The sequence below is a fragment of the Caloenas nicobarica genome, chromosome 3 (assembly GCF_036013445.1).
Source record: "Caloenas nicobarica isolate bCalNic1 chromosome 3, bCalNic1.hap1, whole genome shotgun sequence".
NCBI lineage: Eukaryota > Metazoa > Chordata > Aves > Columbiformes > Columbidae > Caloenas > Caloenas nicobarica.
The window spans coordinates 70295022-70321071 of NC_088247.1; the positions used below are offsets into that span (position 1 = coordinate 70295022).

At 39.2% G+C, this 26050-nt stretch overlaps 1 protein-coding gene across 3 annotated transcripts in view; it reads right to left on the bottom strand.

The window, feature by feature from the left end:
- The window catches only part of GRM1 (glutamate metabotropic receptor 1), a 181371-nt gene that overhangs the window by 138929 nt on the left and 16392 nt on the right, over positions 1–26050 (bottom strand). For all 3 annotated transcript variants that reach the window (XM_065630744.1, XM_065630746.1, XM_065630745.1), the window contains exon 2: positions 3932–4181. In XM_065630744.1, the coding sequence (XP_065486816.1) occupies positions 3932–4181 (250 nt within the window). The remainder of the gene's footprint in view (positions 1–3931; positions 4182–26050) is intronic.

Below are 26050 nucleotides of genomic sequence, written 5' to 3' on the forward strand. Positions count from 1 at the left end.
AGTGGTCAGTAAAAAACTAATCACACTACGCATCATAAAAGCTCCATCACCCTATGCTAAAATGGTTTTATAAGATATAGAAAAAGAACTGACTTTCCCTCTGTCATGCACTGGGTTCACAGCAAACAGTCCAACTGTATCTTCACTGCCAAGTGTCCAAACTTTCATGGGAGGTCACTGTATCAACACTTAAAATTCGTAGTTCTGCAACAGCCCATAGAGAGATAGTCATGGAGACCATAAAACATTGAGAAGCCTACCAAAGGAAAGTGGTACATATTCCATTACCAAGTGTTATATTGAAAAATATAATGTGCAATAAAACATCCCTTCCTTCCTAAAGTTCCTCATATGTTTATACAAAGAATTGTGTGTAGGAGTTTGAGACATTGTCAAATTGCAAATTCCATTTCCAAATATTTATCTAATATGTTCTTCTCCAGTGATCTCGGAGTAACTCTTAAAATTGGGATTTAGTTTACATCTTTCATTTGCTTTGCATTATGCAGACAGATGCTGGAAAGTCAGTTACATGCCTTGCCTTGATGCATCATCCCAAGGGATATACAGGAGATTCATCCATCCTGCAAGATTCTCACAAAACCTAATTGATGCTTATTAAGTAATATGAAACCCAGTGGCCTGCATAAACATGATTAGACACATGATGTTGAACATCTTTCTACATAATCTCTTCATGTGAAAATTAATTCCTGCTAAAAAAACCTATCACCTGAGTCCCTTAAGAGTACAGTTTATTTTCTTTGTGTAATGTTTGCCTTTGGTTATTCCTATACTATTCCAATCACCGTTTTTATACAAAGCCATGATCATTTTTTGCCTTCTCCTTTCCCTTTGATTATCAGCCACTTTTAAAAGCTTTATCATCCTTAATTTCATATCTTAATAATTTTTTTTACTGAGCTCTCCACTACATTTGGACACTGTATCAACTTCAGAACATCTGCCATTCTCCCTCAGGCAGGATTGTAACTTCTTCTCCTGTCTTGTCTTAATCCTAGCTTCCCTACAGATTCAGAAATCGGAATTCCCTTTCTTCTCATTAATACTACAGACTCCCACTTCCAGGAGCAAAGAAGCAGCATGAACTTCTAGTTAGATCTCCAATCTGAATTTGAGAATATTGGCATAAATAGCATTCTAACTCTATGCCTGAAAAGAGTCAGTCCATCCCAAAAATTCCCCAGTATCTAATGAACCAGTGAGGCTCAATGTAACCCCATGTAATTCCCAATGTATCATTCTCAGGTTAAACTGAAGTCAAATTTGGTTCTCAGCTCTCTTTCTGATATCTTGAATTTAGCCAAGCTAAGCTGTTCTTGTCTGCTTTGATCAATAGCAATATTGAAGATATAGCAGGAAGAGAGCTGTTTAGCCAGGTGTTCCTTTGTAAAGGCTTCCTCTTTAGAGTGAGTCACAGCAGAGTACGGGGTTGGTACAGTGTGGCTGATAAAAAACCTGTGGTAAAATTAAAGGCTTTGTTTAGCTCATTATTGCAAAAAGTCTTGATTTCACATTCAATCCCACTTCCCTCAATTAAAAGAATGTTCTTAAAAGGCCTTTGGGTTTTTGCTTAGCTGGGTGCTTGAATAAAAAGACTAAACAGCATGTCAGAGAGATGTTAATGTGTGCCTTCATTCCTGTTTGTATATAGATGACCAAATTCATAGCACTTCAGTTTCGCTGAAACTTACTTCTGAATAAGTTTGCTAGATTTGCCATTTTCTAAAAATCACTTAATTAGGACAATTCAAAGAAAATGTCTTTTAGTTCTGCAAGCACATATAAAACATGTGCAAGCCCTATAGTACTTTTTGTTTCAACCAGCTGTTGGGCACAATCCAGAAGATGCAAAGGAATAGCCAGCCTGTTTTACAATCAGAACAGCCCACCCAACCCTAAAAAGGAGTCCCCCGTACTCAATTACCAGAATAAAAGAAGGGTATGTGAAAATCTATCTGAAAAAAACTTGTTGTGATTTCCAAAGAAATCCCATTATTAACATTTAATAGGTGAGAATTTCTGACAAAAAACTCAGAACAACATTGTTGGGCAGATTCTGAGTTACACAATTCAACAAAAGAAAGTAGCATAATGCTTGGCAAAAGCTTGTAGTCAAAATCTCAAGCCAAAATGTTCCACACATCCATGGAAGATTAAGGAAATGACCTAATAGGAAACTAAGATTTGTACCACCAAAGTACCTAGGCTTGGTGCTTAATGTAAGAGACTGATTTCCTTTCGCACTCAGTCTGGACAGTGATAAAAAGGGGCAACAAAAGCAGGTGAACGATAAGATACCACTACAGAGTGACAATACATAAAGAAAGCACAGCATTGCCCAGGGCTGCAGGGCATTTGCAAAAAGACCAGGGATGCTGTCATCCAGACTAATTTTATCGTTTCTTCTGTTCACTGAAAAAACATACTTAAAAGATGTCAGTCCTGAAAAATTCCATTATTCATTTCAAATGATGCGTATTGAATGATGCAGATGAAAAGCACATGTACAAATCTAGAACACCTTTTTCAATACTGCCTTACTCTTTCATTTTAATGCTGATGGTTTTCCAAATGTCCTCCGTCTTATCTACACACCCTTCTAGAAATAGTCTCTGCTCCAAATAGATTGCAATCAAAGAGTGCAACAAAAATTGAAGGAGAACCATTGATTGCTTTCAGATGATTACTTAGGCCAGATTAGCTACCTGACTCAGAAATCATAATGGTGTTTTGAGGAGCAATGCAGTCAGGAAAAGACCAATATTATAGCACAGGGCAAAACAAGAGCATCCCAGTCATGACAATGACAGACAAAGACTTTAGAGAAAGACAAGGACAAAACGAAATCTGATATCTATCAGATATCTATCAGAATGACAACAGAATAAAAAGGCAACAGAAGCTTAGTAGGTATGAAGACAACTGTCAAAGACCTTGAAGGAATGATGTTTAAACTACAGATAACAAAGAAACAAAAGGTAAACAGAAGAATTAAAAAAGACATTATCAACCTAACAGAGAAGACAGAAAATGTCAGTCCTCATTGTTTGAACAAGATTCATTGAAACGGAAAACCAGACATTAAGGCATTGCAAAACCAAGGTGAAAGTCAAAGAAGCCTCAAAATAAGAGCTATCACAAAAGTGGAAGTGTGGATAGACTATATGTGATAGAACTAAAATGACCATATTTCAGTGAATATTTACAAAGATAAACTCTAAAAGAAAAAAGTAACCTTTCTCATTTTGATAAATACAGTATTGCCTATCCAAACATGTTTGCACTGTTATCTGATAATATAAAAACACACATACATACTGAATTGACCATCAGCAAGTTTGATGTTTTAAAAAAACAAACAAGTCTGCATAGTATCAGTGCCCTAGATTTCAATAATAAAGACTAGAACAAAGTGTACAAGTGCAAATGCCAGGTTGTAATCATAAAACTGGAAAAAGCTCAAGTAATTATAACCATTTGACAATTTGGGGTTTCAAATTATCAGGACACATCTTTAGTGAAACACATGAAATTTTGTCACGTGTCGCACTTCCACATCATATTCTGAAACCAGAATTCTTCACTCCCTACTTTGGTTCTAAAATCTCTGTATGAAACATTCCCCTAGAGCCTGCAAAAGCACAAAAGCACTAATGTCATATATCCATATAAAAGAGTTAACAATTAACATCTACTTCAGCAGAAGTCAACACCACCGATCAAGCTGACATACACCTTCATATGCCCTTCCTGAGATCTGCTCTACCATCTTGCCACTTCTTTTCCTTCATTAGACAAGTAAATATGGAAGTTCCAGGTAGCCTGAATTGCACAGCTCTGAAATGAAAGGACTGCCTGCAGGACGAGGGGTAGAGAATGGGCAGAGAAGTCACACTCGGCGCCTTACCTTCCAATGAGCAGGAACTCCCCAAGCACTCCGAGGCGCCTCATGGCGATGAGCATCCCCCTCACTGTCATTCCCTCGCAGAAGCAAACCACCACTCTCGCCTTGGGTAACCTTTCTCGCAGCTTGCGGAGCAGGCGATCAAAGCTCTTTTCCCCAGCGTTGCTGTAGATCTTGTCAGAGTGAGCAATGCAGAGACCTTCTTGGGCAGCCAGCTCTTTGAAGGCTTCCATTCCACTTTCCCCGTAATTTCCTGTTAAAAAAAAAAAAAGTTCGTATTATATCATGGATTTAACTAATTAAGGGGTGTTGTAATGAGAAAGAGATAGTTTTCCTCAAAAAAAAATCAGCCAGCATTAGCAGAAGGAAGAACAAAAAACATCCACCAATGTGAACATACTCAGAGTTCAGTGGAGCAACAAGATATCCATGTGTCGGTAGCTCTTAACTGACCTGGAGACTGCAAGTTTCTTTTCTTACATTGATTTACCAGTGGATATTAAAGGCAAACAAGGGATAGACAGGTAGGAAAGGGGGCAAAGGCAGCTCAGACAGTAAGAATAATGTTTTATCAACATTTCTATGGCCAAAATCACAGTTGTGCTAGTCCAGGAAAACAGACACAGTAAAGAGAAAAAAGGATTTAATTCCAAGCCATTCTGTAGCATATGCAGCCCATGATCATAAAAGCGAATGGAACTTTCTCTTTTAGTGAATTTTTCTCTCAGCTAAGTTCTTCTAAGTAACTGCCCTTTTCTGAATTTAGCTGCATGGTTTTTTTCAGACACTGCGCTCCAGAGCTGATAACATTAGCAATGGTATGCAGAAGAGGATAAGGTTTAGACTTATTGCTGTGGCAGCCAAGGTTACTGATAAATTTTGCACATCCCATAAGCGAGAGGGATGTATTTGTAAGGAGGGGCGAACAGAACAGGTGACTAAAATTGACTGAGTATTCCATCCCATACATGTCATACACCCTACAAAAGTGGGAGACCACAAGGGTCTCGCTCTCTTTGACCGTGGCCAGCATCTGAAGAGGACCCTGCCTGTCGTCCCTGCGATCTGAGGCCTGGTTCCAGACCCTGCATCCCTGAAGCCAGTTCCGGTTTGCTGCGGAGTCCTGCCCAGGACTTCTGGGTGCCTGCCCTGCAGCTGCTGGAGCCATGCCAGCTCCGCCCACCGCGGGAGAGGGGAAAGGCTGCGCTACCCCGGGATATTCAAGACTGGTTTTGTATCTTTTGTATTATTTTCTCTATTCATTAGTAGCATTAGTAAAGCATTTTTAACTTTTCCAACTTGCAAGTCTCTCTCCCTTTTCCTCCTATTACCTTTCCTTACTGGGGAGGGTGGGGAGTTAACAGAGAGCACCTGCCACGGTTTATTGTCGCCCTGCAGTAAACAGTGACAAAGTTGGATGTAAATTTAACACGCACTGATCTGGTAGCATTTGGAAAGCCACTTACACTAATCTGACTGACCAGTGTTTGTGACAGTTAAAATTTAGGCTTGATGTTTCTCTTGGAATAGGAGACTTTCTATCTGTAAGAACTTCAGAAATAACTCTTCCTAATATAGAAATATCTGAACATTGTGGTCTAGACAATATCAAAGCTCATTCTCAAATTCCCTTCACTTTCCTATTCATGTATTTAGGAAGCCTAATCAACAGCTTTACAAAACTCAAAGTGCCTTCAGCTATGGAGACAGGTGAAATCTCAAGTTTTCTCTGAATATTTTGTGCCTGACATGAGCACAGCATTTATGATGAACATCAATCACACAAGAGAAGCAGATGGATTACAAAAAAACATCTATTAACAGTAACAAGAAATGGTTGAAAAAGAGAAGCATTAATTTTATGTTACTGACATCCATGATGTTTGCTTAATTTATCGAGGGAGTAACATCAGATATATACTGATCACTTCTAGACCTAGATCTTTTCAACCAGTGGGTGACTGAAGAGGTTCACCTTCTCCCTTTGCAGCAACAGTTTCAAATAGAAAGTTGCAAAGAGGAAGACTTCTTAATCAGCCTAACTTCTTAAAAAAAAAAAAAAATCACAACAACTCAAAAGCTGTAGCCACCAGAGAGAAAATTCAGCAAGGGGAAGTTCAGGCATTCTTTAACTTATAAATCCAGTAGAAATAAATGTGGTTTTCTGGGAATGTGTATCATTTGCTGCAGATCAGACACACTACAACAGTCATAGTCATGCTAGGATGCAGGCAAACCTGCCAGGTCTAGAGTCAAAATTCAAGTTCCCCAGCCTTTTGTACTGAACTGCTCTAGTTTCTCACAAATTTGCAGCACAACAGAATGGCCTCTTTTCCAGACTGTGACTTGATGCCAGAGACAGAAAGCAGGTCAGTCTGCTTTTTTGTCTGTGATCCAGACACACTCCAGAGTGCGAGCGATGCCACAGCCCTGCAGGGAAGGGGGGAAGGGAGAAGGAGCTGAGCCCTGCGGGAACACAGCACCAAGCTGCCCCTGTGAGGGCTCAGCCCTGCAGCCCCATCCCAGGACCCTGGATTTGGGTAAATGGTGTGGCCTCATATAGGGCTTCTCCTGTACAATCATAGAATCACTTTGGTTGGAAGAGACCCTTAGGATCATCAAGTCCAACCATAACCTAACTCTAGCACTAAACCATGTCCTAAGAACTTCATCTATACATCTTTTAAACACCTCCAGGGACTCAACCACTTCCCTGGGCAGCCTGTTCCAGTGCTTCACAACCCTTTCCTTGAAGAAATTTTTCCTAATATCCAATATGCCAAGAAGGAGACAGGTAGAAACATTTCCATATGTTTATAGGCCATAACATGCAGTCACCAGGGACGTGGGTCTAAGCAGTTTCATCTGTACTGGTTTTATGACTTGTCTGAGGTCCCAGCCTGAAGCAAGGTGGCCTCATTTCTGACTTGCCATTATCAAGCATCTTGTGCTTTGGAAGGAAATTAGTTTCTCAACTTCACTTAGAACTTTATGCAACACAGACTCATTTGAAACCAGTAGGATTAGTCTTAAAGTCTTACCTAAGGGGAGCCAGGAGACTAAGCTGAACATTCTTAGCTGTTTAGGCAATGCATATTAGAAAATAAATGCACTAGGTTTCCTACCTACATATTAAGGTGGGATGGGATTTTCTCACACGTTCAGTGCCGCACAAAATCTGCTGTGTAATTCAAGTTAATGATTTCAAGAAATGAAAACTTAAATCCACTTGGAATGATTTTTCCAAGCTTTAATTTTGGTGAAATAACCATTACCTCAAACATAGTGACACCTGTACTGACAGCACAACAGTCTACCAATATATAGGCTAAGAGGGAGTAAGACTGTTGCCTATAAATCCAATAAGGGTTATAAACAGCGCAGAAGGGGAAAACCTGATTAAGATCAAGAACAACATTGACACAAGATCAAAGAGGCAAAAAAACCAAGGCAGAAACAATCTGAAGCTAAAAGCAAAAGTTTTCTAACCCTTATTTGAAAGAAGTAGCAGAACAGATTTCCAACAGCAGCACAGAAAGAAATCTGATGTTGGAGTGGCGCTGGCTCAGCTCACAGGAGCATTATGTAACACAGATGTCTGCACCAGCCAGAGATGAGACGTGGTGGCCTGAGAGGTCCTCTCCAAGTCTGTTTGCTGTGCTCCCAAGGCAAGACAGCATGCTCCACACTTCCCCCCTCCGCGGGAAAGATCAGGAAGAAAACAAATGTATGTGAGATGTTAGATACACTGTTCAATGCACTCAACTAGCAGGGTAAGCATTATGTAAGAGTATGTATAGAATAGAAAACACTAATTAATTCTGTACAACAGCCAAGAACATATGTATCTGTACCAGCTCGCTGGGCACATCTGTTTCAATCCATACGCATGCAACAGCTGGGAGGGGAAATGTGTAATGGCAGAAATCTGCACAAGACAGTAGTCAGTGAAGAGTTAAAACAGGGCCATGCGCTGAGGGATACTTTTCCTTTGAAATAGACATTGAAGGAAAGATTCAATCCTATCTTCCACTGCCTTTTGCTATCAGAATCAGCTATGTTACCAGAGTCAGCTATGAAAAGCCAAGTATTTATTATCGTGAGGCTACAAACAACTGATTTTCTTCTGACTTTCACCCAAAACTGGATGAGTCACTAATATACTTTGAGTAACACAATATCTTGCTAACGTTTAATCATTTTTTTTCTTTTTTTTTTTTCAGCTCTGTTCAACTTGTACCGTGTTCAAAGAACCAAATATTTTCCTTGTATGCTTTAAGCAGACCCTGTACAGCAGTGCAAAGGTAAATTCTAACCCTATCATGGCTACAATTTTACTGAGAGGATTTTCATGACACTTCTCTCAGTGCCAAAGAGAGCTTTGCTTCACCAATGTATAAGGCCATTCCTGAGAGGGACCCACATATCTGAAGATGCTGGTGAGAGCTGCATGTAGTGGGAATTATTCTCATTCATGGCGTTCCACAAAATAAATATCTTAACAAAAACATTAAGAGACTGTAGTAAAAAATCAAAGACGTTATCTTGATCAACAGAAAATAGACAAAAAGAATGAAGTACCAAAAATTTAGCCTCATAAATTGCTCCTATGAGACAGTAAGTATTACTTTTGTGTCACAGCTACACTGGAAGTAACACCATTTGCTTGTATTAACACTTGAGCAGTATGGGGAGCAACACCCATGAGCTCCATCTAAAAAGTTTATACTCTTCTTTTTATTATAGCTGTTTGGCAAATTTACCCCTATTCTCTTTGTCAAGAGAACCATTTATTTTTCATTTATGAAATGGAGTGGAAATGTAGCCTCAGCAATGACAAGCTTATGAGAATCCTGGAGATTGTCTTCTTGAGGGATGCACAGAGTGCTTGTGTGTGTCTTCCCAAACCACATGACAGGAAGTGCTGTTTTCAGGGGGCTTGTAACTTATTTGTGGGGCAGCATAAGCAAATATGAACTGCTCCTGTTTGTGCTCCAGAGAGCATCCCCTTGAAATACAGGCTAGCACCTGTTAAAAACAAACAAACAAACAACAACAACAAAATTCAAACAAACAAAAAACCAAACAAACAAACAACCACACACACTTAAAGAGAAAGAAAACCAGAATTCTGAAAAGGAAGACCAAGTCTGTTCTCTCACTCTGCTCTCAGTGTCAATAGGAAATATCAACTACTTCTGTAGAGACCCCTTTAGGGACACACCTACAAAAACAACAAAAACCCACAGTAGGGGACAGTGCCTGGAATAATTCTCCAATGCACTTAAATAACAAAAGGCAGGGAGCAAAAAGGTACTGCGCCTAGGTGGGTCATGAGCGATACCTTCAGGTGTGGTCACTTATTCCTTGCCATTAGGGGCTTATTTGCTGCATTTATTCCTCTAAACAACACCGGTAACCACAGTTGAGACAAAAGTTGAAAACAAAAAAAACATATACCCTGCAAACACATAGCAAAGGAAGTGCACCAGCAAGATAACCACAAAATCTAGCTTCACTGCAAGGTACTAGAGAGGCAAGTCATATCACAGGAAGGTCCCTGTCCTTTCCTCTCTCAACATTATGATTTGTTTGTTCGCTTCTCCCAAGATTGTAGATACATTGCTGGAGGTATGAAATTTGTTTCAGTGTTCAGTATTGATTCACTATAAAACACCTCTTTTCCTCAGCTAATTAACTGCTTTTTGGCAGAGAGAAAATAAGAGGAGAACAAGAGCACTGCATGACATAACGGCACAGAATAACTACTCAAAAGCTTCTCTACTGCAGAGGCAGATTATTTGAGAAGAGTAGAACAAGGACATGATCTGATTATGAAGCTACTTCCTGATATGTTGCAATAACTGATTTTTAAAAACTAGTAGTAATATTAAATATGGCAGTAACTGTACAGTTGTGAAATACAAGTCTGAGGAGACTGGAAGGTTTTGGACAAGTTAGGGGAAAAAAAATAAAAATAAATTGTTTAAAAAAGGCAAAAAAGAGTGCCAGTTTTCCCTCCTGTAGCATTTTATGTTTCCCTGTGCCATGAGGGCATGTTTGAATAGAGTCGGTTAATAAGAAAATGATTGATTTATCTCATTTTAATGTATTTCTTATCAGTTGAACCATATTAAATAATCATGTACATACTCTTAGTCCATTGCAAGCTAAAATTAAAAAGTTTAACTATCAAATTTAAACTAGTATGTCAGTAACAGATTGGGAACACATACATAATCAGCTAATGAGTCTCAGATGACAAGCAGTCACTTTCTAAACTGTAATGATTCAACCACTTACATCCATTTGTCCACACCTTTGTTTGGGAGAGTTAAAAATAAAAGCCAAAGTCTACATTTCTTCCCCGAATGTAGCAGACTGGCAAAAACCTAAAAGTTGTAGAAATGGATCTGCCTATGTGTGTTATTTTGATATATCCCAAACATAAATACCACAGTGACAGAAAGCAGCTTCGTCAGCACAAGCCTTCCAGGACTATTAAACTGACATCATCCCTCCTCTACCAGACTTCTCTGCCACAATGCAAACAGCAAAGATCAGACACTTGAGAATCTATGATTCTATGACTTCCATGTTTCCCAAGAATATCTTTTTCAAGACTAAAATCACAGTGATGTCAGGAGAGGTTGCTTTTTACCAGTTATCGGTTATTCCAAATAGGATTTGTGTTTCATTTTTCTGTGAACTCTCTTCACTTAATGTTGACTTTGACAGCTAAAGCCATTTATCACAGATTCTTTTCAGAGCTCAGCTAGCTTTCTCAACACCATTTTCTTTCTTCACTTCATCTCATCTCAGGTGTTTTTAAGGGACAGCTTCAAAGCAGGTGAGTTAGGCTATCTGAGCACTTCACAAACCCTAAAGGACTGGCCACTTTAAAAAAAGAAAAATTCTGCATGGACAGGGACTCCAATTCTGATATCAGCCAGGCCAAAACAGTGGAGAAAATACCAAAAGAAAACACTTCACTAGACCTAAAATCCCAGTGTAACTGCAAAGCTTAAAAGGAAAACTCTACCTCTGATTTTATTGTAAGTAGTTTGCAGATAAACAAAGGAAGAAAATATAAGCTTTTTTACAAAGAATGCTGAAGTTGCTATTCTAATTTCTCCAAGTATAATGATATTAAAGAAGAGAGAAACAAGTCTTTCCAACATTGACCCCTAAGGACAGTTTAATACAGATTGAACATCACAGACACTCACTACAGGCATTCCTCTCCTGGAGACCAGCTGGATTGCCCACTGCTCCCTGCCGCTCAAATCAGGTCCAGGCACACAGCTCCTCAGTTCTAAAGCTGCTTAGAACCTACTATCACCTGTAGGTATCACAGACCCTCTTATCACCACCAGCTTGCCTCACAGGGCAACTCATGGCACTGTGGAAATCAGCATTTCCCTTACATTTTCCTGGTTATTTTTCTTTGGCAGTGCTAAAGAGATTTTGTGTTGAGTGGAGGCCTCACTGTCTTTTAATTATTGAGAAGACAACTCATTATTAGGAACTGAAATATCAGTGTACATGCTCTGTATTCTTTTAAAGTATCTTAGCAAATGTTTTTGGCTTCTCTACAGATTTCAAAGCAAGCGTTCTTTAGCCTGACAGAAGTCAGAAGGATGAGTTAAATGAATGGAGTAATCTTTGCCATACTACAGACCTCTGCCATCTGTGCTTACAGTTTATTTTCTTCAGAAATTAAGGTCCTTCTAGAAATACAAAAAGTGAGCTGTTGGGACCAGACTAGTCTTTTCATTTTCTAAAGTCAAGTAAAGCCAAGTACAAGGGAGAAAATTAAAACAGAAGATAAAAGCGTAGAGCTAGGAGATTGTTACAGCAGTAAATCAATTCAGTATTCCTAACATAATCCAGCTTCTCAGAGATGTGAGACTATTTCAGATAAGAAAATTTGCACAATTTTAGTAAATGCTAGGTTACAGTTTACCATGGTGATGTATTATCTCAGTAAAGAAAACTCAAACTTAAGTAAAACTCTGCTATTGGATACAGTGGTTACATTTAAGCCTTCATCCTGAGCAAGGCAGGAGCATCATATTGAGAAACTAGTTGATATTCTGGTCAGAAATACAAGCACAGGTGGAATCAGTCCTGAAGTAATGAAGGTATTTGTGTTAAATTGCACTTCCCTAATAAGAGAAATGACAAAATGTGGTCTTATGCCAATATTTTTTTCCTAAATGTATTCAAAGACTATACCCAGTGCTTATTTATTTTGTGTCTAACAAGGATCTTTAGAGGCTTATTTATATTCTAATGGAAGTATTTCAGGTCCAACCCTGGCTGATATATAGTACTTGTAACAAATTTACTCATGGAACTTTGTTTTTCTGTTCATGACTTATCAGTTAGTGGCTTCCAGTTTTCTTCAAAATGTATTTAAAATAATTTAGTGATGCCTAACATGAACTGTTGGTTAGTTCTGTTGATTAGCACTGGTTGAACAACAGGTCACAGGTATTTTCTGTTCCTTGATGAGACTGGAGAAAGTAAACCTAAGAACTAAGTTTCAACACTCTCCTATGAATAATATCTATTTTTTTTCAAATCTTGCGGTGAATATTATAGTTAGTAAAATCATTTACAAAAATAGTTATAAAAAGAATACCCAAAAGGGACATCAACATAGAACGATATTCACTTTTCTTTTTTTTTAATATGAGCGGACATTTAAAAAAGAAAGAATGAAGTGTATGCTCAGTTCTGCCCATATTTTGTCATTTACACATTTAGTTTAGCTCACGTTTCAAGCACCAGATTTAAAACACTAATGCCAACTTTGAGCAAAAAATCACACGCACATACCCTACTATGGGTGAAGGTTTGAACATAATTGAATTAATGGAAATTTTAAAACATATTTTTACTGCTTATCTGGTTTCTGAGCTTGAGGGCACACAGAGATCACAGTTTCTGACCTTTCCGCACAATTTTGAGAATTAAACATAGTTATTTTTGTTGTTGTGAACCTATCCAGTCTGATACTCACAAATCATATGTTTTTGTAGGCTGGGACTTAGAAGGCCAAACATCATAAGATACTCCATTAAAAGTCAGCAAGACTATGAACTCTTCCCAATAACCTACATTATCAATGATTTTAGGAGGTATCTGGAAAGTATGTTAGAAATTAAATTACTTTTTGAAGTGTATTTTCTACTCATTATCTTATTAAAGAGAAGTTAGCGCTTGGAACTGTTCCCATTGGAGTCTTTAATTTGAGTGGTTACACTATCAGACACTTATTAAATTTTAAGAGGGCCAAATGAACTATTAAATTTTATTCCTTACTGTCTACTGAAACACATAATTGAAACAAATATCCAAAAAGCTACTGACCTGAACTATAACTCCAGAGCTAAATGTTCATGGCCTTTAGGGCAATTTTGGCTTATCTATGATTTTTAGACACCAAAACTTTCTGTTTCTGTGAACCACAACTCTAGATGTGAATTATATCAGGTTTGGAATAATATCTAAGTAATAAACCTTAGTCTTCTGTCTAAAAAGTATACCTAATCATAGCTTATCCATCACCAGAGAAACCTTTCATCTAAATGGAATAAGCTTCTGGGTTTTCTTGCAAATGAGGAGTTAGATAGGCTTTTTGATGCATGCTTTATCAAATCCCTGGTTATTGTAATCTTATTATTCAGAAGAAAATTATACTATTTTGGACAGAATTATGTTTTAATTTAAACATGTTTAAGAAAGACAGTGGCTGCTTTGCTTTACATGTCCATTAAAGAATTTGATGAAAATAAATACAATTTCCTAATATTATCTAAACTGTCTACACTCACGGCCTACGTTTGATTTTGACTATTACAACCAATCATCTATAATCAATTATATTGGCACAACTGGAAGAAATGTGGAATAACATATTAAACAATTCTGCCTCTTGGACTGATACAAGAATGAAAGCCAGAAAGGTTTAGATGCTCAGTATAAAAGTTGAGATAAGAAACAAAAAGACATTTTTAACAATTTAAGAACAAGGCCTAGGAAAAGAGGACTGGAATGCATAAGCAAAAAAAAAAAAAAAAAAAAAAAAAAACTAAACAAAAGTGTTTCATTTTAACAGAATCGATATTTTCAAAAATATTTTACTTAACTTTATAAATATTTTTTCAGTAACAGTTCTGCAAACACCGTCACAGATGCTGACTTGAATATTCATAGTAATGCTTTAAAAGACTTAGAGCAGAGAAGTTAAATACCTAGCACAAGTGTTTTTAGGATTTGAGACTGACAGAAATAAATTGAAAAAAAAAAATCAAACCCCAGTTTCGAACAGTTCCCCAATGATAAAGTTGAGGTGAGATAGTCATGCCAGCATTTCCAATTGAGTTCATAACCTCAAGGATTAACACAATATAAATGTTTGAATTGATAGGTGAAACATTTGAAATACCTTTCCCCATAGGCTACTGTAGTATCTGCAGATTAAAAGGTGACTTCATGCTGAGAATCCAGGCAGAGCTAGTACAGGAAATGAATGTAAAAGCTGGATTACCACAAGCAAAGAACAAATTATTAGTTTAATTTTTGTAGCTCCCACAGAAGTAATATAAAAGAGTGAACTTTAGAAGGGCAGACTTGTGAGATAGGAAAAAAAAAAACCTGCCTAAATGCAAGTAGGACAAAGTGATAAGCCTGAAAACAAGAGATACCATAGAGCACTTAAGAACACTGCTTGTGAATTAAGAGCAAAATGAACAGTTCGTCTTCTCTCCTCTGAATTGCCATTAATCTACAGATGCATAACTTGGGACTGAGCATAGATAATGAGTTAGCCAAGCCCAAAAAGAACTAAACTGTTACAACTATCACAAAACTATTTCACAAAAGAGATAACGGCCATTATCTGGCCTCGGCAGCCGGGAGCAACCAGCTCCGTTGGCCAGTGCATTGCATTCTGACCAAGAAGGGCAGCAATTCTGTGTACGTATGGCTTTGCTAGGCTGCACCCAGCAACAACACTTGAACAGCCTGAAACCTCTTGCACCCACACCTGGGAGCATTCCCAGATCCTCTCCCAGGCTCTCTGGACCAACTGAGGGCGGCCTCAGGGGCAAGAGGCGCCCTGCAGCACCTGTAGGTGTGTGAAGAGGAACCCGTGTAGGGTTCTTCACACATCATGTGTCCTTGGGGAGATCTGTGCAACACTGCTATGCAGACCTGTAAAACAGCTTGTTGGAGGGGGAAACAGAAGTACCCTTTGCTGGGTTAAGAAACCAGACAATTCACAAAGAAAGACAAAAGGATATATTTTTTTCCCAGATATTGCAATTTTGTTTTCTCCATGCCCACAGCCCTTTGGCTTACAGGCAGCTCCTAAGGAATGACATCTGGGTGCTCCCAAGTTGCACAGTCATCTAGAAGGTCCTAAGCAACCTCCTGTTCCCAGCTCAAAATAATCTGAATCCAAGCACATCACCCCAGTGTGGCTTCAGCTGCTCAGTCCTCAAATGAACACTCCTGGAAAGAAGTGACCAGGGAAGGGAACAGCCCTCTGCTGAATGCCCAGTGGGTGGCTGCCAGCAGGGCAGCACCTTTGCCATGCTATTTCCTGTTTGTTGACATGGGAACTCAGGTAGAGAGGGAAAGCAGGGGAGAAGGAGTCACAGGGAGGTGGGTGACCCCAGGTGGCAGGTGGGAAATGAGAGGAGAAAGGCCAGGGCTGTGCATATATCAAGTGCATCCAAATACTGAGGGCAAGGCAGCTTTGCTTACACACTTTGCTGCAGACAAGCTCTCCAGGAACACTCATTAACCACTGTCAAAGCAGGCTATGAGATGGCCGACAGCAGGGCAGATTTGGGAGGTGCTTTGCTGGCAGCGTAGAAACAAGACTTTCAGCCCTGACAGCAGCCAAAGGGTGGCCATCGATGTGGCTGGCTCCAATCTCACAGCTGTGGGAGCCAGGAAAAGTCCATGTGCAGATGTGATCTCCTTGGCGAGAATGTTACAGGGGATGCCTCAGCCAGCTCCAGTGAGACAGGGTAGCCCCACATCTGCTGGAGTTTTTGATAAGGATATCCATCAAGAGTGTAGAGGAGCTATGGGACTTTTCAGGGTGTTCTATGTTTCTGCCTTGACTCAATCAATACGTGACTAAGTGAGTCCCTCTTGGTCTTTTGGCAGCGAGAGTGGTAGATCTGATCTGTGCACTAAAATACTCCATATATTTCTCTCCAGCAGCAGGATCTACTTTTGACAAAGGGAGTACAGCAGTTCAACAGATGTACTTCTGCAACTGGACGTATTAGAAAATCGGTCCCTAAAGTCCTGATTGGGTATCATGGGAGTATGATCCAAAAGCACAAGACACTGAAATTCCATATCAGCATTGTATAACCTAGCATCAGTAATGTGCCTCTGGTAAGAAGTAACATAATGTTCTGTGACAAGATGTTAGCAACATACAGTGAAAAGATACTGAATCTTTCAGACGTGTAGAATGTTTTCAGGCTAGATATCACCTGCTTCTTGTATCTAATCCAAACACGATCAAGTGAATTGGTGCTGATATCAAAACACATGTGGTATCCAAAAATAAACAAAATTTCAGTTTCTAATTGTACTGGACAATTTAATTTTTCTTTTTTTTTAGATGGGGTGAAATGTTCATTTTTTTTCTTTTCTGTATTGCCATCAAGCTTCAGAAGAAAAATTGGTAATAAGCATAGGTGTTAAATTGGCCAAGTGTTTAAAAAAACAAAATAAAACAGTGATGCTATTTATGGCAGCAAGCTCATAAAAGGCCCATAAAACTCTTAAATAGCTGGAGAGGAGGAATGGGTCTTCTTAGAGAAAAAAATCAGCAGTATAGAGATCACTGCAAATTTTGCATACCGCTGAGGTCTCACATAAACTCTTTCACTCTCCAACAAAGCATTTCTGACACTTAAGACCTGGTAGTCCTTTGTACGAGTCCCACATAATCTCTTCTCCATAGTAAGCAAGATATTTAAGTTAGAGCTGATGAATGTTAGTGTGGCACCAAGATTCGACCAAGAGAATATAGAAAACCTTGACACTTCCCATACTTTTGTTGAAAAAAGCTAGCAATTCTTCTTAAGACATAACTAAGAGATATACCAGTCACATACCCCTTTGGATGGCACTGATATGTCCCTTTTATTAATTCTCAATGTTTTCTTTCTTAGTACTATTTTTCTGTTTGTATATTCTGTTTGTATATTGAATATTCTGTTTGTATGATTAGCATGCACTTGCATATTTGAGAAGTTGATCATGATGCAGTGATCCTACAGGACACCCTTAAATAAATAAGATTTGCCTTAGAGAGGCTACATTAAAGAGCCCTCTCCTATTAGACCCTATGATTAGATCAGGTTAAACAAGTGGTATTTCTGTAAATATCTGTAAATTATGTGATTGTATACAGAAACAAACCCACAGCTGCTTGGAGCAGGGAAGTTGAGGGCACCTGTGAGTTGGCACTACATGACAGCAGAGATGCTCAGAGACCGGGCAAATCCCATTTATATGCACAGTGCAGAAAGTGTTTAGCTGTTTTATTATCAGCAGGATTTCTCTGTTCTAAAATGATACTATATTTTTCACCATCCATGTGTTCAATAAGTAGTGAACAGTGCTTTTATTAAAATATGGTCTGGATGCAAATTTTTCTCCATCTCCTTTGAAACTGTTTGGAGCCTCAGAAGGTAATATTGAAATTAGCCACTGCTCATTTCCTTTGATGCCACCAGGATCCAGCTCAAGACTTCCTGTTTGCACAGACAAAATATCAGTGGGGAAAGGCGGGATAAAAGACTGCTAGTGATAAATAAAACCATTCACAAACTGTTCTCACAGATTCCAGCATATTTCCTTTATGAATTCAGCTCCAACCCCTCTAGGATGCTTACCCAGAGGAATAAGGCAATCAGAAGCTCCCTCAAGTATGCAATATGTACAACTTCCATGAGCAATTCATTCAAAGCTGTAACTTTCCCATATGGACAGAGAGAGAAACGTGCCTGCCAGGGACTGTCTGGCCCTGACTTCATTCTGTTAATGCAATGGCCTCTCTTCCACTGTCACTGCAGCCCCACAGGAGGGGAGGGTGATTGTGGTTTTGCTGCATCTGGGAGGGTGAGTACAAATGCAAAAGGCTGCTCTTGAAATGTCAGCCTGATGACAGGAATTAGTGGCACAACTGTGAGCAACCTCATTCCTGCAACCTTTGGCAACAAATAACCTCAAAATCATGGACAGAATTTCTATGAACATACACATTTTTGGACACCTGTTAGACTTTTCTGTGGTCTGCTTCCTTCATAACAACAGCTAGCTTTTGTATTTTATGTGTACAAGGTTTTGTGTCTAAGATTAGTTTTATCCTTAAAAACATCTCCCACATTGCTATGGTATTTTCAAAGGAACTACAATCTTATCATATTCATCTGTCCAGGTTTTAATATAATCAGAAAAGCATATGGTTATGCATATTAACATATTATTGAGAAGGAGGCACTTTAGGCAGACCTCAATTTTCAACTTTAATAACTTGACTATTTATATGCTGTTGGAAAGCATGCAAAATGACACAGTGAAGGCCAAAATCTACTGTTTTGAGGATATGGATTTCAACAACTAAGTCAGGAGTTACATGCATACACAAGGGCAAAAACAAGCACTTATGGCTTATATTTTGACATTTAAAAAAATACTGTTGCAATTTGATGCAGAGAAAGGCCAAGAGATTAAAGTTATCTAAGTCTGGAGATTTTAATAAATATCAGCAACACTTGTCTTCTAACTTTTGCCTTTCTTGGTTCCAACATTCCTCTATATATTTTTTTGGGTGCTTGCTGTTTACACAGAGGCAAGGAGATCGTGATGCCAGGATGGCTACAGCAGTACAGAGGGGCCATGTTTAACAGAAAATAATGCATCATTGACCAGGCATGTTATAGGTTTTTGGGAGATTAGGAGGTAGACTGTTTATGTCTTCTGAGATAAATTGATTTTCAAAAACCTCGGTGTATGGAGTGGGAAAATGTAAGAGTTGTATTAAAAAAAAAAAGAAAAAAAAACCCACCACACCACCAACAACAACAAACACATCACCAGAAGTCATTACTGAACTCTGGAGGAACATCAAGTACACCTTACGGAACAGCCAAGGCAAGATTACCATGGAATAAGAAAAGACAAATGTCCCTGCAAGTAGCTTTTGGGTCTGCTAAAAGCCAGATGAAGTGAAAGATATCTCATTTTATTATTTTTTCCAACCCCTGAAAAGGCTTTATTTTGACTGATGACTATTTGTATAGTGTTTTTGCATAAGGATATCCATTTTTAGCTAAGTAGTTTGCCTGCCTCAATCTTAGGTCACACAGAATCACAGAATCACAGAATGTTAGAGATTGGAAGGGACCTCAAAAGATCATCTAGTCCAATCCCCCTGCCGGAGCAGGAACACCTAGATGAGGTTACACAGGAATGTGTCCAGGTGGGTTTTGAATGTCTCCAGAGAAGGAGACTCCACAACCTCCCTGGGCAGCCTGTTCCAGTGCTCTGTCACCCTCACTGAGAAGAAGTCTCTTCTCAAATTTAAGTGGAACCTCTTGTGTTCCAGTTTGCACCCATTACCCCTTGTCTTACTGTTGGTTGTCACCGAGAAGAGCCTGTCTCCATCCTCGTGACACCCACCCTTTATATATTTATAAACATGGATGAGGTCACCCCTCAGTCTCCTCTTCTTCAAGCTAAAGAGACCCAGCTCCCTCAGCCTTTCCTCATAAGGGAGATGCTCCACTCCCTTCATCATCTTCGTTGCCCTGCGCTGGACTCTCTCCAGCAGTTCCCTATCCTTCTTGAACTGGGGGGCCCAGAACTGGACACAATATTCCAGATGAGGTCTCACCAGGGCAGAGTAGAGGGGAAGGAGAACCTCTCTCGACCTACTAACCACTCCTCTTCTAATACACCCCAGGATGCCATTGGCCTTCTTGGCCACAAGGGCACAGTGCTGGCTCATGGTCATCCTGCTGTCCACCAGGACCCCCAGGTCCCTTTCCCCTACACTGCTCTCTAATAGGTCATTCCCCAACCTATACTCGAACCTGGGGTTGTTCGTGCCCAGATGTGAGACTCTACAATTTCTCTTGTTATATTTCATTAATTTTTTCCCCACCCAACTCTCCAGCCTGTCCAGATCTCACTGGATGGCAGCACAGCCTTCTGGCGTGTCAGCCATTCCTTCCAGTTTGGTATCATCAGCAAACTTGCTGATAGTACACTCAATTCCCTCATCCAAGTTGTTGATGAATATATTGAATAATACTGGTCCCAGTACTGACCCTTGAGGCACTCCACTAGATACAGGCCTCCAAACAGACTCCGCCCCACTGACCACAACTCTCTGGCTTCTTTCCTTCAGCCAGTTTGCGGTCCACCTCACTACCTGATCGTCCAGACCACACTTCCTCAGTTTAGCTGCGAGGATGCTGTGGGAGACAGTGTCAAATGCTTTGCTGAAGTCAAGGTAGACCACATCCACTGCTCTGCCATCATCAATCCACCTTGTTATATCTTCATAAAAGGCTATGAGGTTGGTCAAGCACGACTTCCCCTTGGTGAAGCCATGCTGACTGCCCCTAATGACCCTCTTATCCTTGATATGCCTTAAAATGGCACCAAGGATAAGATGTTCCATCACTTTCCCAGGGATGAGGGTGAGACTGACCAGTCTATAGTTACCCGAGTCCTCCTTCTTGCCCTTTTTGAAGACCAGAGAGACATTTGCTTTCCTCCAGTCCTCAGGCACCTCTCTCATCATTGTTTTTTGAGAGATTCCAAGCTCTTAATAAATTAAAATCAAATTTTTAAATGGAATCCCTTTTTTAAAAGTGTGATATTATCTGGACTGAATTTTTATTGATTTTATTTTTTAAAAAGTAGAGGCTCAAGCAAATGACTGCTGAAAAAAAACGAGGGTTGCAGGCTCATACAGTGCCTCTGAGAATTTTAGCAATATAGAATGGCAATATTTCCAAATTGTCATATTGCATCTTCCTTAGCTTACAAAGAAGGCATAACAAATCAATAAGACACGCTTAAAACAAAATGAAGACATTAGAAGGAAACAAAATGGGATCTGATAAAAAATGTAGATCACTAGACTCTGCGAGAGGTAAATTTAACTTCTTATTTAAAGATAGTATTTTTAAGACACTGTCTGACAGTTTACGGCAATTATTAAGAAAAAGGAAAAATAGGCAAACCGTTTATTTACTGAATTAATATACAGGAACCTTCTGAAATAATTTATTGAATAGTGCTCTGTAGCCAAAGGAACTGTATCTGATGATTCTTTTTGTCCTTGTCATTCTCTCTGAGATTATTCATTCATTCAGTTGTGGGCAAAGAAAATACATTCAGAAAGACAACTGAGGAGCCAAGTTCTCAATGGCACTGGGATCATGTTTGGTGACATACTGCTAATACATCTGCCCAGGGATAATCACCTTCTTCCTGAAGGCATTCAGTGGCCTCTTCGCTAGTGGAGTGGCTTTGTAGCTTTTTGCCCTATACTACTTGCTAAAAGTAGTTGTGGTTGATGCTTTCCTTGGAATCACTTGCACTCAGTGAGTGTTAGAGAAGCACCATCATAATGTCTAAAGAAAAGCTCAGGAACAGCAGGACCTTTATCAGAACTTAAATCCTGTTGTGTTGAGTTTCACTTGGTACTTCTCAGCTGCAGATTAGAGTCTATCTCAATATCCAATAAACAAACATCATGACTAGTAATTATATCTGAAATATGTTGCTGAAATACCTCCGAAATATCTTGTTGGAACATGACTGCCAGCCTTGCTTTCAACTCTGCAACCCAAAGACAGCTGTAACTGATGCTTTGTGAGAAGTAACTTGCAAGACTTCCCCCACATAGCATGCCATCTTCTGTTAAATCTCATCAACAGTTATGATGAAATGTTTGCATTTCCAATGAATAAAATCCACCTTGAGACAGAAAAGGCTGTTAACAAAGTCATGCTCACAAATGTCACCTCACACCTTGCCTGGGAAAAGAGATTAGGTGCTACATCTTTCCTTGGCAATGTTAATCAGATTAATTACTTAGTTTTGCTTACAGTCCAAGAAGCTAATGGTTTTTCTATTTTTGTAGGTAGATATTTGCCTAGAACAAAAAGTATTGATGGTCAAAGATAAATCAATTTAAGACAAAAAAAGTCCAGATCTGAATTATCTATTTCACTGACATCATAGTTATAGAGAAAAAAAATAATGAATTAAAACATCACTTCCTGAATTGCATCCACTTTATCCACATTTTGTTATAGGTGTCAACTCTGTCAGAGTATCATCTGTCAAAACGAATTAGTGGAAAATTCATTCCTTCACTTTTAATGAAGAAAAAGATTGTAGTGTAATTTCAATTTTCCTTCATCCTCTTGTTAGCACTTGATAAATGCTCCCTCACAAGCACTACTGCTCTTCTGACATGATGCCTGCACTCTAATCTTGCAAATCTACAGAAAGTCAAAGGCAGAAAGATTTCTGGTTTTCTTAACATTTCTTGAGATCTCTGCCAGCTATTTTAGTCTTGACAACTTAATTTGAGTGGATTAGTTGTTTTTCTCTCCCCTCCTAAATAATGTTTTATTTTGACTGGATATGGATATTAGCAGAGATTAATGAACACAAAAAAATATGTCAATGAAAAACATCCAAAGCATTTCTGTATGTTCATGTATGTATATATACAACAAGAGGTGGATGAACTATTTTGTTTCTAACTTACAGGGTGCTGTGAAAAAAAATGATTTAATTGTAAATGACCATTTTTCTTCTTTTTCTTGCAGAGTTGAGATCTGTCATAATGCTACACTCATAACAGACACTTCTTGTGATATATCTGCTGTACTTACTATCCTTGAGAAGCAAAATATGATTTTCTTCAATGCGAAAACCAACTGCAGGCACAACTAAAGGCACAACAATGACTCAAGTGGCCCAAATGTTCGCTGGGCAACCTGTTTGGGCAACACCATCAGAGATTTGCCATCTGAACATGCACAGCAACAGCCATCTGCTAAGCAGGGAGCTCTGTAACTGGAGCTGACTCAAAGTTTGTTGAATACATGAGCAAAACAGAGGCCCTGGGATGCGGGGCTGGGTGAAAGCTCTGGAGCAGCAGGCCGGTCGCTCCTGGCAGCTCCCAAGATGTGGAGGCTGGGAGCCCTGATCACCACGCTTGGGAGCTGTCACTCCCCCAGCAGCAGCAGCTACTGTCTCACATGTCATCTCTTGCCCTTAGTGACACCAACCAGCCCTTCCTGCCAGACTAGGCACAGGGAAACTGGGGAGCAGAGCTGGGCCTTCCTCAGCCTCTCCCAGTAAGCCCACCCAGCCATGCTCTTTTCTTAGATCTGAACTGGCCTTCCTGTCTTGGAAAAAAAGGAAATTATCCCATTTGGCTACAGTTGGTAGTATGGCAGTCCAAAAGATAACAGAGAAACATTAGAAGCTGGAAAGTACAGAAAAGGAAAGAAAGAAAAGGATACAGATAAAGGACAATGATGATGGGGCAGTGCTAGAAGGGACTCTGCAGAATGGGAAGAAGCATTTAAGAAGTTTTTGTTCTGTATTTTGGGAAAAAGACAGATAATGTATACATACCAGAAGATGATGATGGTGTTGATGGTGATGAAGAATGGCAATTTCCCTTCCCAACTCAGAAGGAAATCAAGTGGCAGTTCCGAAAGGCAGGCATTTCAAAATGGATGTGTTCAGATAACTTCTGACAGAAGCTGCTGATGAGCTCTCTGAACTACCAGAAATTATTTTCGATAGATGTCAGAACTCGTAAAGTGCCAGAGGACTGCAACAAAGGCAGTATTGGGCAATATTTTAAAAGGATGAGTGAGTTAACCTGAGTAATTACAGATCTGTCAGCCTGACATCCATTCTGGACAAAATAACTCACAAGCTGTCATGGAACTTGAGTAGGAAAAAAGTTAAGAGAGTGAGGCAATATAAAAGGTGCCAATTGTTATGTATATGTGGAAACTATGTCTTTCAAATGCAGTAATCCAAAATATCTTTCATCAAAGGATTTACAAGCTTCATTATTAAAAATAATAATGTCAATGCAATACGGTTAGTTTTCCACAGGTCATCTACCTTTATTTTGGATGGCATTTTGGCTGTGAACCTGGAATGATAAGAATCAGTGTTGCATACATAAAATAGATTAAAATCTGGTGGGTAGGTGTCAACATATACTTGCAGTGAGTGAACACTCATTGAATGAGTGTCTCTTTATTGTGTCCCATAAGGTTCTTTTCATAGATTTTACTAGTTAACATTAATCAGTGACCTGGAAAAAAAAATACAAAAGCGTTACCAATAACATTTGCAAATGACAGAAAGACTGGGAGACAAGTTACTAATGCAGCATGATCTAGATAATTCAGTAAACTGGGCATAGACAAAGAAATATGCAGCTAAATACACACATTAATTTAAAATCTCAGGAAATAAAAATGCTGCACATACAGGAACTTGTACTCCATCATGGGATGCAATCACTAGCTTAGGGGTTATAATAGAGAGCCACTGAACGTAATGATGTGCTTACAAAAATAATATAATTAGGTTTCAGTTACATAAATAAGTGTTATACTGTAGTAACAGAGAGAGAACATATTACCTTAATTCTATTCTATTTCACAGCATTATGACTGCTTCTGCAGTAATATCCAGCACTACAAGATATTGGAAAACTGGTGGAGTTTCAATGAGTATCCATCAAGATTATGAAAGACAGGGAGATGTTACTTAAAGTGATCTTTCCGAGGGCTCAATCTCCTTCTTGGATCAAAAAAAGAACCTTCAAAGCAAGAACCAAAATAAAAGCATTAAGCAGCTTTTAATTGTAGAAGGAATTAAATTCTAAAACAACATTCCAAGAGAACTATTGATATTAAGGAATTTACCAGGCTGGATTTTAAAATGGATAAAGTGTACACAGACAATTATACAGTGTGGGGAGTCCATGAATAAGATGCTTGAAGAATGATGTGATTTTGAGTTGGACTGTTTCTTCAGAAACCTCTGCTCGTGCTGCACCAAAGCTAGACTTCTGCCTCTAGTCTGCATTCCTAAAATACGGTTCCTATTTCAAAACAGTTGAAGTTCTCATATACTCACAAGCTTCTAGAACGCTTGGAAATATCTTTAAAATGAAGAAACTTTCAAACTTAGGTGTAGAAAATGTCATTTGTCTGTAACATGTCCCTATAACTTGTCAGCACAGTGGTCACGCAGACATCCAGGCTACTTAAGCACGAAGCATCCAACCTGGGAACTGTCCATTAGAGTGCTCTATGCTGTAAATCTAGATTAAATAATATTACACTTTGAAGTACTTGACTAGCTACAAGTTGAAACTAATGCTATTAACTCTAATGTGCTAAGTTGTGATAGCTTCAGTATGTTGGCATTACAAACTCAACAAGGCCTCTGCAGACATAAAAGTTCAAGTCAAGCAGTACAGCATTCAGAGCACTCATCAGACAAGTGGGCAATACGATTTCAATTTTGACACGAGAGAATAAGAAAATACATCTTTCACATGGAAGAGTGACTGAATCACTGAAATATGGTATTTCTTCAGCTGGACTCTACTGGGTCTGGCTGGGATGGAGTTAACTTTCTTCACAGCAACCTGTACAAGGCTGTGCTTCTGATTTGTTACTAAAACAGTGCTGCTAACACACCAGTGTTTCGGCTATTGCTGAAGCATGCTCACACAGCACCAAGGCTTTCTCTTTTTCCCATTCTGCCCCCTTGTCCCCCATAGTAAGTAGGCTAGGGACAGGCAAGAAACTAGATGCAGACACAACCAGGATGGCTGACCCAAACTGGCCAGGCGGTTACTTCATATTATATGACAATGTGCTCACTCATAAAAACTGAGGTAGAAAGGGGTTTTGGGCTTCCAAGGGGGTCATTGTTTGGAGATCAGCTGGATGTAGGTCTGCCTGTCAGATGTGGTGAGCAATTTCCTTTCTTTCA